Genomic DNA, 13,951 nt, shown 5'->3' with positions numbered 1-13,951 from the left:
AAGAACTGGCAGCAATTCAGCAGTCGTCTTCTCTTGGCTACTTAATAGGAAAACAAGTGGTCTACATACCATGATGAATGTGCTACATGACACTGCCTGATCAAACTCCCAGTGCAGCCTACTGATGCGTGGTATTTCTCCACAGAAATTTTCAAGAGTGTTTGAATTGTTGATGGCTAAAAAAACAATTTAAAAAATTTGCTTTGACAAAGTAGTCTCACTTTAAGTGGTTTTAAATCTCCCAGGAAGCCTACCTCCAAAGCTCGAGTATTAATGAGTGCATTTAAAGGCTTTAAAGTGACTACAGGTTGATAGGGTCACGAAGACCTTTCAGCAGAAAATATCTCCTTCCAAAATGGGGGACTAGAGTAAGACACAAAGTTACACTGCTGTAAAATTATGAGAAACATGAATTTTTAATTGATCTCAAATCGTAGTAGAGAGGCCTGGTAGAAAAACTTTGTTTAAAGAGGAATGGAAATCAATTTACTTTACTTTTTATCACTGCATATGGACAGGGATCATCTTCATGTTTACTTATTTGCTTCATCCACTGTTACTACTTCTCCCTCATGATATGAGCTCTTCCGCTTCTCTTGGGAAGGAGCTGTCAGCTGCTGTGTGTTTTCACATCATCTCATACCGTGGACTAAGCCCCTAGAGGCCATCAAGACAGGAAATATTAACAGTTCACACAATGATAATAGCCTTCCTAAAGGCTAATAACTTTGTGATGGCTGTTGGCTTTCATTGCCCAGAATCAGGTGCTTCAATCCAACTTTCAGCAAGTAGTTAAATTTCCTGAAATTCATCTCATCCTAATGCAGACATTTTAAACAGGTCAGAAGAATCATGCTCCAGAAGTGCCTTTTTACTTACTAGTAAGGGAACTTTAAGGTGACTACCTTTAAAGAGATGCATGTATGGACTGCACTGAAGCCAAATCCTATTTGTATGAGGATTACTATAAAAGTAGACATATAGAATAGGAAAATACTGTTCTGAATTAAACAACTTCCATTTAAACAACATAGACACTTACTGAGCAAGGACCATTACTAGGCGGGGAAAGGCAGAACACTTGCTTTTGGTCTACAGTTGAGCTAGTGGACCTGCGTTTCCCTTACTCTCAATGGGAAGATGCAAGTAGAATCATAGAATAGTTTGGGTTGGAAAGGACCTTAGAGATCATCTAGTTCCAACCCCACTGGCAGGGACATCCCACTAGGTGAGGCTGCCCAAGGCCCCATCCAACCTGGCCTTGAACACCTCCAGGGATGGGGCATCCACAATTTCCCTGGGCAACCTGTTCCAATGCCTCACCACTCTCATGGTGAAGAAATTCTTCCTTATGTCAAGCCTAGATCTGACCCTTTCCAGTTTATACGTGTTCCCCTCAGTCCTACATTCAAGCCCTCACAACAAGCCTTTGTGAACAGTCCCTCTCCAGCTTTCTTGTAGGCCCCTTTCAGGTACTGGAAGGTCACTATAAGATCTCGCTATAAGTATGCTCAGAGTGCAGTGTATTTCACCTACTTGAAATACCAAGCTTATGATGAAAACAATGATGCCCCAGAAAAACCTGCTTCTCTTCACTGGCCATCCAATTTCCTCTACAGCATTGGCAGGAAACAGGGCTCAGGAGTGGCCCAGGAGCAGATGCATCTCTGAAAATGCCCCTTTGCTCTCTGCAAGGAAGATGACAATGCTGGGAATGTCTAAAAGCAACAACTAGATTTCTCTCTATATTAAGAAGTAAGATTTCAGCCTGAAAGACAAGGAAGAATCTAGGATAAAGGAGAGAGCTAGATTCTGGATAGGGAGGTGATTTTCTCTGTCCTTAGCTGCCTCAAAATCAAAGGGATGAGCAACAACTGCTGCGCAATAAACATGCTAAAAGCACCTCAATATGACACTGATGACAGAGGTAGCTGAGGAACAAGACATTTTCCTCAGGCTGATCTCTCTCTGATCTGCTAAACAGTAAGTGGCACACCTGGAATTTCTGTGTAACGTTATTACTGGATTTCATTGCTACAAGAGACAGTAAAGCTTTTCCTGTGCCACAGTGACACTGCTGACATCAAATGGTGACAGAATAGGGTTCCTCATATATACAGATTTCCTATACAACTTGCTATTACTGCCCAAGTTTAATGACGGTTTATGTCCTTCTGTGCCCTACAAATGCAGCTGAAGGTGCATTCAAAGGAAGTAGCCCTGCTAGTTTACCGATTCCTCTGATCATAATTACCACCTTACGTAGCATCTAAAACACACAGAAAGTCAGTGACTGTTATTTGATCTGCATATGCAATGTAGCTGAATTTCTCAGACTCTTTTCTAATTATGCACTAAAATGTGTAGTAGCAGATACTGTGTGAGAAGAAAAGAACCCACATTCTCTTCAATGTATTTTTGTTTACCCTCAGGATACTTCTGGTGTGTTCTAGGGAGGAATGAGATTGGAGAAGTTATCATTCTGTCTGACCCTGAAAGCAAAACAATTTTCCATGGACTGTTATGTCTGGAAAGAAATAATCTCTGTCTCTTCAGCAAGGTAATGGCACCATCAAAATGTAATGAGAGTTTCACCTGACTCCTCAGAAAATGTTACCAAGTGAACAACACTTTGTGAGGCTGGCTGCATGGATAAGAAGAGCAATAGGTTTTCCTGCTTACAGAAGGACCACAGACAAGGAGCTTTTAAAAAGGCTCTGCACATAGATTCACCCTTCAGTTATTCATGGCGTAAACTGCCTCACCATCCTTTGCAGGCAAGGCAAAAGCAGTACAAGTTACGAAGCTTGTATCTATGATGAGAAACCATCCATGGGGATGTACAAATTGACTGGCAGGAAAGCCTCCACTGTCAAAAATGAGCATTGCAGTTAGATCCTGAGGACTGGCCCAGCACAGTGGGTGGGTGGATGGACGTGTTTGACTCCCACCACCTCCTCGTTGCATCCCGTGAGTGTGGGGCTTCCTGTTCCCACTACAGAGACTATCACAAGATGAATAATAAAATAATGATTCGTTTCTTCAAAGCACACTTCATTTCCCTTTTCTGAATCACAGTTCAAGTCCCTTTTAGACGTACCCTTAATAATAGCACAGTAGTCTAACTACAGACAGTCCTAACTTTGAAATGAACTACATCAATACTGTATAATGGTTAGGATTCAGTTTACATGCCGGGTATATATGCAAGTATGTAAATACTTCGCAAAAAAGCACTGGAAGTTAATCAGTTTTTAAACTTACAGGCATACATTTAAAATTTTCTTTCTTGTTTTTCTTTTTCTGAGGAGCTTGTTGCTTTTCAGTGCAGCAGTACCATATACTACTGTGTTAACAGTATCAGACTACTCAGATGTGTCCAGGATGCTCTGATAAGGCTCCAGTGCTGAATGCGTGCTGAGGGTTCTCTCCTCCTGCCAAATCCTAGGGGATACAGGAGTACCTCAACTCCTCAAAGGATTTGTTGTCCCATCGAGCTTTGCAGCATGGAGACAGACTGGAATTGCAATTTAGTCCTTCAGTTCACTGGCTAAAAGTCATCTCTATGCATGGTGCTGTGTACCACCTAAGGTCCTCTTTTAGACCCAAAATTAGGATGCAGAATGGATATAAACAGTGCAGAGATCAGACTTCGGTTGCCTGCAGAGGAGTGAATTTCACCTACTAGGAACAGCTACAGCCAGGCTTCTGAATCCACATGAAAGTGCTGAGAATTCGCACCATTTACTGGCTTGGCTGGGGAATGAAGATGCTCACAGGAAATGTTTGACACTTTTGCAGGAATTTGGCTTGTTTTGTACTAGAGAACAGATACACTATACCTGAATTTCTAAACTTATTGTACTGGCATCAGAGTAACTAGAAACCACAAAACGTAGCATGAAAAAAAAAAAGGTAAAGTACACTATAGATATATTTACAGCTACATACATCTACATATAGAAGCTTCTGTTCACTGGAAACCCTATAAGCCACTGCCTGCAATAGCATCCACCCTAAGGGAATTCTAGAGATGATTCTTAAGAGACAGAGGAGATGGGGTTATGAGGTGAGCCCATCTGTGTCAGCACCTTATCCAGCCATTGCAATGGTCCATGCAGGTGGATCTCAATCCAGCAGGGTGTGCTTGTAACATCTTGGCGATGATACTCTGCTCCCCAGCCCTATAAAAACATCAAAGGACCAAAAAGTGAGGTTTCTTAGAAAAACAAACATTAAATGACAGTCTTGCACAACTACAGGTAGCCCATCCCCCTAGTTCCCAAGATTTAATGCTTTGTCCTAGGGATAATTTTCTCTGGAAACTTAGCACCTTTTTAAGGTCATTGTTATCATAGTTATCAGGGACTCTATATTATTAAATAAAAAATGCTCAGTCATACTTCCAGGTGCTGAGACTAACTGACATGAAAAGGCCTATTTCCAAGCTTGGCTGCCTGCACACAGCCCATGGCTTATGGTCCCTGCTGTTCACACCCCAGAGACAGGACCTGGAAATCTGCTAGACTACTGTCTGGCACAGAAGACAAGGCCCTTTCATAACAATTTAACAGGAACTAGGAATGATCCTGGGCACTTCTTCATTTATTGGTAGAGATATATCCCGCAAGTCTGAGACTCTAGAAGTTCTGGGTATCTAGAAACTTCTAACAAGGTTCCTCATGTCCCCTTTACCTTAAACTTAACCTATGTATAGACATTTTCTCTAGTTTTGTTATCCTTGAACATGTCCTCTTTTTTAACATGGGAGTTCCCTGCTGTCTGCCATGGGAAGTCCTGCAGTAATTTTTCCACCTCTTTAAGGGAGATAAGGGATATGGAGCATCTGATGGAAGATGAGAAATGTAGTGCCGGCAGGGAGAAAAGAGAACCAGAAGTCCCCATTCCTCAAGCAGACACTGTGCCTGCTTGTTAAGCAGGCAGCCTGATTTCACAGCACCTCAAGACATCCAAGCCACAGCCTAAAGTCTCACAGCTCACCAGCTGTCTCACTGCTAGGACTCAACTCAGATTTCCAAAGGGCAATGTGCAAAATGTGGTCCCCCTGCAGGATGAGGCTCTTCATTTGTAGGCCACTGATAAGAGAAGCTAAGACTTTACCTATCATTATGCTCATCTATCCTGCCAAAGATACATCGGTTGTAAAGTGCTGAACAACTCAGACAACTGAGGCTCTAGCAACCCACTTCTCTAGATGATCAGCTGCAAAACTAGGATCAACACCAAAACTAGATGCCATAATAAGTGGTCTGGATATAATCCATTTCTACTTAATGAAGAGAGAAGAAAGCAGAAGAATAAGATATGGACCCATCAAGCCTAAAGAGTACTTTTAATTAGACAGCATTTTTCTGATCTGTGGAGCATTTATCAGAAAGGTAGATAGAAAGGCCCTACATTCACAGGCACCTCAGATTTATGTTCTGGGAATATTTGCATAAAATACCACTCTTTAAACTACTGCAGACAGGCTCCTGAGTTTGTGAAGTCTTATGTACACAGCTGCAGTGAAGATACACGGCCAGAAGGAGTTGGTGCACCCTTTCTGACTGGCAGGACAGAAGATCTAGAGGAATAGGATTTACAGGTTGCAAGTGCAACCTGCCTGATACGGAGGAGTCAGGCAGCTGTCCACCCACCTCTGCCAGCAATGCCCAAATGCTCACTGTGCCCAGGTGCCACTGCTGCTGTCTCAGGCTGCCAGCTGGAGTTCTCTGCATGGGAAATGCCAAGAAGACAGGACCCCTTGCCTTTCATACATTACTCTAGGGCTGCAGACAGCCTCCTTCATGGCTAGGGCTGGAATGAACTTGGAGGTGAAGGTCTCTTGACGAGGGAACAGAAGGAGAACAACTTGCAAAGCTATGGTGGTGTTTTGCCCAGATGATGGGAAGAGGACATCAATACCACCACAGGGAAACCAGAAATGTGCCTTTTGGCACAGGATTGCTGAGCCAAGGGGTCCTGCTGCTCTTGTCAACCCTCCCACCTCCTGTGGTCAACAGCTCTCTCCAGCCTAGGCTCCAGCCATGTCCCAGACTGCTGAGCTGCCTCATGCTGGGAAGTACAGCTAAGCCTGCTAGATCATTCCCTTAGTCCCAAGACCTAGGTAAATGTGGGAGGGAGGGTGCTGGGTTCAGACCTTGGCTTGGAGAAACCCTTTGTCTCTCCACTTTGTGCTTCAGTTGCCTCATCTATGGATAGGGGACAACAGCCACCTTGCTTTGGTTAAGGAGCAGCACTCAGGGGATGAAAACTGCTGTCTGCTTTCACTGATGATATACTTGTATTTGCCTTCGGGTTGAGCTCCTCCCAGCTGCTCTGTGGGCAGGTGAAGAATATCAGAGGGGACAGGACCTTCACCACCCTCTGTCCCATGTCCTGCCTCAAGAAAATGACACAGTCCTGGCAACTTTCTCATGTCTCGGCCCCTGCCCATCCTGCCTCCTAGCTGGCAGCTCAGGCATTGGTGGGGTAGTAGGAGGCAGAGTCCCCAGCCCTTTGGCTCTGCTTGCCCTGTGGGCTGTAGGTGAGCAACAGCACCTGGCCACAAATCAGAAGAAGCCACACAACTGTCCCACACCTCGGTGATATTGATGTGCGCCTCTGACAAGCAACAGGATTCTTTGTGCACACCCAAGACCCAGGGTCATTCCTATCCTCAGACTGAACACACCAGAGCTCACACATTGGGAGAGAAATAATTTAAGAAGACTGAGCACAGGAAGGGGTTTTTACAGGCCAGGAAGAAAGAAGCTGGGTGAGACATGTACAGTCATTTTCCAAAGGTCATGAGAAAGAGTTCAAAATAACTCCTTGCACTGGTCTTCTGGTACCTGAGGCACCATAGTGGCTGCCGTTGTATCAACAAAGCAAGGTGATAATATGGCAGCAACATTATTTAGTGCATCAGCCCTACCATTTCTACTGCTGGGCATGGAGGCAGATAACACATGAAAGAGACTGCCCCTGAGTGGCTGAGATAATGAAAATATCGCATAACTAGCTACACTGCCTTTACAAACAACAGGCCCATTCATGTCTTTTATTAAAGAAAATGCTGTTGGGCTTTTTGCTTTCCTTCACTGCTTGCATGTGAACAAGATGTCAGTTCCTGCCCAAGAACAAAGCAACAGGGTGGTCACGGACAGGAAGATTTCAGCTTGGACTCTAGGGAAAAGTTACAAGGCACTCTTAATGTTCTCAGAGATAAGGAGATGGGTCCCCAAGGATGGCTGGAAGGAGTCAGACCAGAAAGCTGTGTGGGATTCAACTCATCTGCTTTGCAGAACACAAGGTAACTGGGCTAGAGCCTCAAGCAGTTTTGTAGTGTCTTAAATATGAATTCAATCAGCTTGATTTAGTCATTTGTATAGAACAAAATCTGAAAGAGAAACCAACATTCTCAAGGTACTTCTTACGGTACCTAGCAGGACTGAATTGCTTCTAATGGTGCAACTTCTCTAGTCTGCAGGCTGAACATTGCTGCCAGCTCTCCCCAGCAGCACTATTGCTAGTCAGTCTAGCACATCTGTAAATAGTCTTGAAATATTCAGCATTCCCTGGGGTCTAGATGCTACAATAGGCACCTGAGAAAATCCTAAGTGCTAAAAGGAATCTAGAGATCTCATTCTCATGAGAAGGCCATGCAGAAGATTCAGGAAGCTGCTACAAAGACTGATACATCGCACACAGAGCAGTCAGACTGCAAAGTTCAGATATAAAAGACATGGAATCAGTAATGGATTTGGCGGCCTTCTGTCTCTTCCAAATAACAGGGGGAAGGTCAGATGTTCTTTTGGATTTTGCACTCTGCTCCCAAGAAGTCCTTCTGGTTGTGTGGCTACCCAGGGTGAATGTCATCAGCAATTAAGACAATCTCTTGCCAAGGATCAGACAGGTGGCAAACAACAATTCCCAGCAAGGTCAGTGGGGACTGAAGGAGGACCCAGTGTTTCTTGACTGAGATCAGATACACAAGTCTACAGTAATGGTGAGACCATAAATTAGTCTCCAGTCATAAGGACATCCTTTTCAGATCTATGGCTCTGCCAAGCTCTATTGCAAACCAGTAATGACAGGACAGACCATAACTGCTTAATACATGCTACAACATTTAAACATCACTAGGCCCCTGTAGGCTGAACTTTTCAGGCAACCAATGGGGGAACATCACCATCCAAGCTGTGCTTATTTTCCACAATAAAAGCCTATTAAATGCCTATACTTAAATATCTAATCTTTGGAATCCAATAAATATATCTGGTTGACCACAAAAGCTACTGATTTTAAGTACCTAGAAGTTTAAGGCAATACTGGAAAACAAGCAGTTTGACTTGCTGTTTGCAAGGTGGGTATCTTAAATCCCCACTTGGGAAGGATTTAATGTGGTCTTGTTTTGCACCAAAGCTAGCAAGTGATAGGATTTGCCTTTTCAGAACTGCAAAAGAAAACAAGGAATCCTTACTTTAACAAAGCTCATTCGAATAGTACACATCTTGGTCAGCTCATACACCACTTCAAAACCATGATTGACTGACTGGGCAAGCAGCTGGGCGAAGAGCTGGTTGTTGAAGATCTTGAGGCTGCAGCCACTGGGGATCTTGCAGACCGTGGCTGGGTGGAAACCATGCTGATAGTTACAGTTGCGGCTTTGCACAAATATACTGCTGTCACTGACACATTCAGCATAAACTTCCCCACCAACATAGTAAAGATGAACACCTTGAAAAACGAAAAAAGTCCATGTATTATTCCTGTGTTGCTCACAACACACTTTATACCAGTAATTCTTCTAACTCTTTCACTGGTGTAGACAAACAAGCCCACAGGATCCTATTTCATGCAGTTCAAACACAGCATGGTGTGAATTTAAAGCAGCTTTTCTATATTTTGCTTTATCTACTACATCAGAACCACGTATTTGCATTTACATGATATGACTTCCTCATCAGATCCTGTTCAAAGTGATCTTTTGCAAGAAAATGTCTGGTTTTCTTCTAGAATTTTCAATGCCCTAGTGACTTATCAACATCAACTCTCAATTTTTTACTGTGACTTTGGGAAATGAAGATGGAAGCATTTCTATCCATTCAAAGACTTCAGTCCCCCCCCGGATGTTTGATTGCATGAAAATATACCTAAATTGTTGGGAGAATTTATCTTAGCCCAATTCAGCAACCATAAAGTTAAGGACCTTGTGTAAGCTAATTGTGGACATGCCTTCTCTAGTTGATGGATGATGAGAGGCACTGTGAGCAGATGATTTACTCCATCTGCTACAGAGTGTAGGCTCACAGCCAGATTAAACTGATGGAAGTCTGTGCAGGTGCTGAAAAGGTGTTCTCGTTCCCTGCCCCTGCTGCTTCTTCCCACACCTGCTTTCACGCTGGCAGCAATAGCTGGGGACTGGGCAGCCATCCAGATTGGGGAACTGAACGAGCTAATAAACTTAAAACCAAACAGAACAAAACAAAAGAAGATTTATTTGCAGTGAGATCTTCATTAGTGGAAGGGTGGCAGTGGGGACTCAGGCTGTTTAAACGTGAGCTTGAAACCACACCCTGACGGGGGCCAAGTCATCCTGTAAAGATGCTTAGACATTCACCCTTCCCATAGCTAGAATAGGTGAGATGAACACTTCCCATGGCCAAAAGAGCTGGACGAACTCGGTTCTTTGTTCTTATAAAAACCTCCACTAAATGAAAATAAAACCCTCCTCTCTATTCCCAGGTAGAGCATTCAAGCCTTTACATAAAAATGTACATGTTCACAGAGTCTCAGCGGACTACCTGCAAAGCTAGTGATAACTATGCTTTAATAATTCAGTTGTAATTAGTTTTATTCCAGTTGTCTTTCATTGCCTTTCATACAAAAGAGACTAGTTACATATTCCAAGTCTGTTCATCAGTCTGTGGTCATGACAGCAAGGGGCAGCAGCACACCCTTAGGACAAAACCAGCCTCTAAATAGAAGTGGGAAAGGCTCAGGGAAAATTGGTTGAGTGGGAAAGGAATCTGGGAAAAACACACTTTCCCATAGACTTCCAGAGTGACTCAGACAGGAACCTTGAAGTCTGTCTTCAAGCCATCACTTGACTTTTACTTCCATGCACCAAAAAACTTGAAAATTAGATGTGAATGACAGGGGGGTGTGGTCCAGAGTACATGCTCGTATTCCACTGGGAACATGAATGAGATGACAGATCCATTAGACCAGTTGTCAGCTCAAGTCCAACTGCACCAGACATTATATGGGGTGCTGCACGTTGTGACTGCTCTTACTTGACCTATGCTTCCTTCCCCTTCTGTGTTAAGTGGATAAAAGAGAAGGACTGAAAACACCAAAGTCCCAGCTGACCTTGTTGAAGTCCATATAATTTTCTGAAATAAATAGATAGAGTGAGAACACAGGATAGGGAGAGAATACAGACACAAATATTCACCACATTTTGAATCTCCAGGTGTGGCAACTGATTTAGGGTGACCATGTTTCTAGGTGTTAAGCTGCAAATTTTAAAGGCTGGATTTTCAGAGTATATTGAGTAACACGACTTCCGAAAAAATTAATGCTTTCCAAGACATTGCCTGAAATGTGCACTTACAATAAAAAAAAAACAAACCTGCCAAAGTCACTTCTGAAAGCAAAGGTTACAGTTGCTTTTTTCCTTGTAGACTTTTTAAAAGCAATAAATACAGCAGCAATGAAACGTCAGTGTGTGTTTCCATTCTTCTGGTATTCATTTGCCAATGACAAGCACCCTCAACAGAGCCAAGCAGCTGAACACAGATCTGCAGAAGACCAAGTAAAGGGCCCATATGTTTTAGTGGGACTTCACTGCTCTCTGCAGAAACTGGAAACTCAGCAGCCTCCAAGCATGCACACCTTTTTGATACTCTGATCAGAAGTCCCCTTTTTGTCCTTGAAGTCCAACTGCTGAAACAGGTCCAATCCCTAGTAGATGTTGCATTGTGTTCTGGATTGTTTTAAGCTTTGATGTGGTATTTCCAGGAAACCGTTTCATGCTGATACACTAGATGACAATTAAATCACATATCCTTATCCTACTGAGCTAATCTTGTTTACTCACTCTTTTTTCTCCCCTGTTAACATGTGACAATTGTATCCATTCCAGTAGCTTTCATCTGGGTAGTATGCCTTTGAACTACAGGCTTTTTGAGCTTTCTTTACTCTACTGCAGGCCTGTACTAGTGCCACTTCTACTCCACCTGAACATGTTTTTTTAAGATTTGCATAAGCAGGGAAGAGTGGCAAAATTAAGGATCTCTGATATACTAAGCTCTGCTCTGAGCAACCTGCTCCCTTCCCTTGGGCAGATTCCTAGTGTAAGACTTTAAAAGACTTCTAATCAATGAAGACAGATCTTCAGATGTGAATGGATGAACACCATTAGCATTTATCTCATTTTCTTTCTGTTGTCTCTTCCTCTTTTTGAACAGAAAGTCACAATCCTCAAATGACAGCTTTGACTGGGATCTTTTGTCATTCTTCTTTTAGTCAGGCTTAGTTTTGATCTACACCCTTCTGACAGCTTATGCTGATAAAGAAGCTTTGCTTTATTTTCTGAGTAAGTTCAAACTAGATGTACAACTTATTTCCACCTCTCACAACAAAGTACTATGATGAACACTTGTAGCATCACACTGGCTTCACACAGTGCCTCTGCAACACAAGTTCTTTCCCTGGCAGAAAAAAGTGCAAGAGCTAAGTACAACATCTTCTGCACCAGCCTTCAGTTTTGATGTTTGTAAAAACTATGCCACATTTGTCTCAGAGCTTCCTTGTATTCAGTCATTCAACACTAGACTATCAAAGAGCCAATTAAAATACTGCTTTAGCCCTTGGAAATGAGATGAGGTTGACAAGATAATAGGAGTGGAACAATTAGAGTTAATTAACCCAGTGGGAAATCCATTCCCAGGCAGCTAATGGTGAGAGGCCAGGCTGGCAAGACAATGAGTCTAGACTGGATGTACCAGAACAGGCAAAGCTTCGTATGCACTGAGAAGTGGCTGGTAAAGGACTTAACTGACTTGCCGCCACAAATAACAGTAAGTTCTGGGAGAATATCAGGCCCTACACAGCCCTCGTGAGCTGGGATGGAATGTGTGCAGCTACACAAGTGCAGGTGCAATGTTCTTGTAATTGTCACTAGCAGCATATAATCCTGTGTACATAGGGTATTCATATGATGCAAGTAGAGCATCCAAGGAGAACTGCTGGAGGGAGAATCCAAGAGTTAGTTTTACTGGTGAGAAGTTGACAAGGCAGGGAATCCGACTGGTATGAGGGAAAAAGCTACAAAAGCAACTCTGGTAGAGATCTTCAGCTAAATAACTTGACTACTAAGTGTTTTATCCATCTCCCTTTGTTATTTGGTGGTAGGAGAACCAGCCTTGAGGCACCAGCAATTATCCTTTTAGTGGCATTTCAACAGCAATGTTGCCAGAAGCTCTAATAAATAAAATGAAAATACGTACTGCTAAATTAGAACACACAACTATAAACAACATTTTTCTCTTCTCCGTCCATGTAAACAGCTTTTGTAAGGAGCTACTCTGCTGATTGTTATCCAGTCAGAAAAGAATCAGCTGCTTTTCTTCTGTTTCAGAAGTAATCTCAGAGTTTTGGTTTTAAAACAAGCACATCTGATAAATGAGCTAGGTTTGTTAATGCAATGCACAGATCCTTCAAGCTCTGAATATTCCCAAGGAGAAGGGATTTCCTCTTACCTTTTCCTATGTGTCTCCTGGTATTTTCTATAGTAGAGTTGCGGTTTACATTTGAGAGCAGTCCTAGGCAGAACCTGTTTTTGTTATTTGAGGGATCTGTAAATCCATCTATCAGGATACTTCGAGAGGAAGCCTGAAAAGTCTCCCCTACCCGATTGTTGAGTTCATAGTAGGCAACTGAGCACCAGTGTTGGGGTTCCTCATAGCAAACAGGCCGAAAGTCTGTAGGAAATAAAATTAAACAGCTGTTCAGCTCTCAGTAGTATTTTTTAAACAATCATTCTCTGTCTCCTTTCCTCCCTCCCACTCTCACCCTCTTCATCTAAACATTAACTTAGGTCAAGCTTTATCTCAACAGCAGAATCTGTTTCTTTTTAATTTTCTGACTGAAGCCCCAAACATGTAAAAGGCTGGTACTCGAGCTTAACTCTAAGCCTCTGAGCAGTCCTACTTGTTCTTAAAAGTGACGACTCTACTACATTAAATTAAGCACATGCTGACATTGCTTGCTGAACTGAGGCCCAATCTCTACACTGAAAACAGTAAGGGATACATCTGTTCTGCGTGCTAGCAGGAGCTAGGGATGACAGATGGGCTCAAAGCAAGTCAAAACTGAGCCAAACCTTCAGCCTAATACCAAACTCTGAAGTTCAGAAATAATCAATCCCCCACCCCCCGCCCCTTTTTTGCATGCTCTGGGGCTTTCTACTTCCATGTGGGACTGCAAGCAGAAATGTCAGCAAGGTCATTTATTTTGGATCTACCCCTGTCCAAGTTTTCTAACTCAGAGACAGAGAAAAACTCAAAAATGTAACAGAATCTCTGAGCCTTACTTGCCCCACAGGATTTAGTGGGAAACTATCCCACCTGCCCACCACAGACATTTGAGAGCCCCTGACCCCAGCACACCTCTGTGCATAACTTCTATGAACTTCCAACTAATATTCATTAGAGTAATGATCAGGAAAGGCAAACTGTGGTAAAGAGATTAAAGTATCTCAACAATTTATTTAAAAGTATCACCGCATGATAACTAATTATTATCTGGCCATTCTGTGTGCCCATCTGTAATTAGCACTATCACACTCAATTTTCCTTCACTGCTCCAATTCTGTCATAAATGCATATTCCTCACTGTTTCAGAAGGCTGACATTATTTTTTTTAATGTGAATGTGTG

The 13,951-nt window shown here is 42.8% G+C and overlaps 1 protein-coding gene across 1 annotated transcript in view; it reads right to left on the bottom strand.

Moving 5' to 3' along the window:
- Positions 1-2,262: 2,262 nt before the first annotated feature.
- The window catches only part of SMAD9 (SMAD family member 9), a 340,867-nt gene continuing 329,178 nt past the window's right edge, over positions 2,263-13,951 (bottom strand). Inside the window, exons 5-7 of the mRNA XM_069882240.1 lie at positions 12,774-12,995; positions 8,489-8,745; positions 2,263-4,184 (exon numbers count right to left, since the gene is read on the bottom strand). Coding sequence (XP_069738341.1) covers positions 4,041-4,184; positions 8,489-8,745; positions 12,774-12,995 — 623 coding nt within the window. The 3' untranslated portion in view covers positions 2,263-4,040. The remainder of the gene's footprint in view (positions 4,185-8,488; positions 8,746-12,773; positions 12,996-13,951) is intronic.

Source organism: Phaenicophaeus curvirostris, chromosome 1 (assembly GCF_032191515.1).
Source record: "Phaenicophaeus curvirostris isolate KB17595 chromosome 1, BPBGC_Pcur_1.0, whole genome shotgun sequence".
NCBI classification, from domain to species: Eukaryota; Metazoa; Chordata; class Aves; order Cuculiformes; family Cuculidae; genus Phaenicophaeus; species Phaenicophaeus curvirostris.
This window is presented reverse-complemented; position numbering and strand designations above follow the sequence as displayed.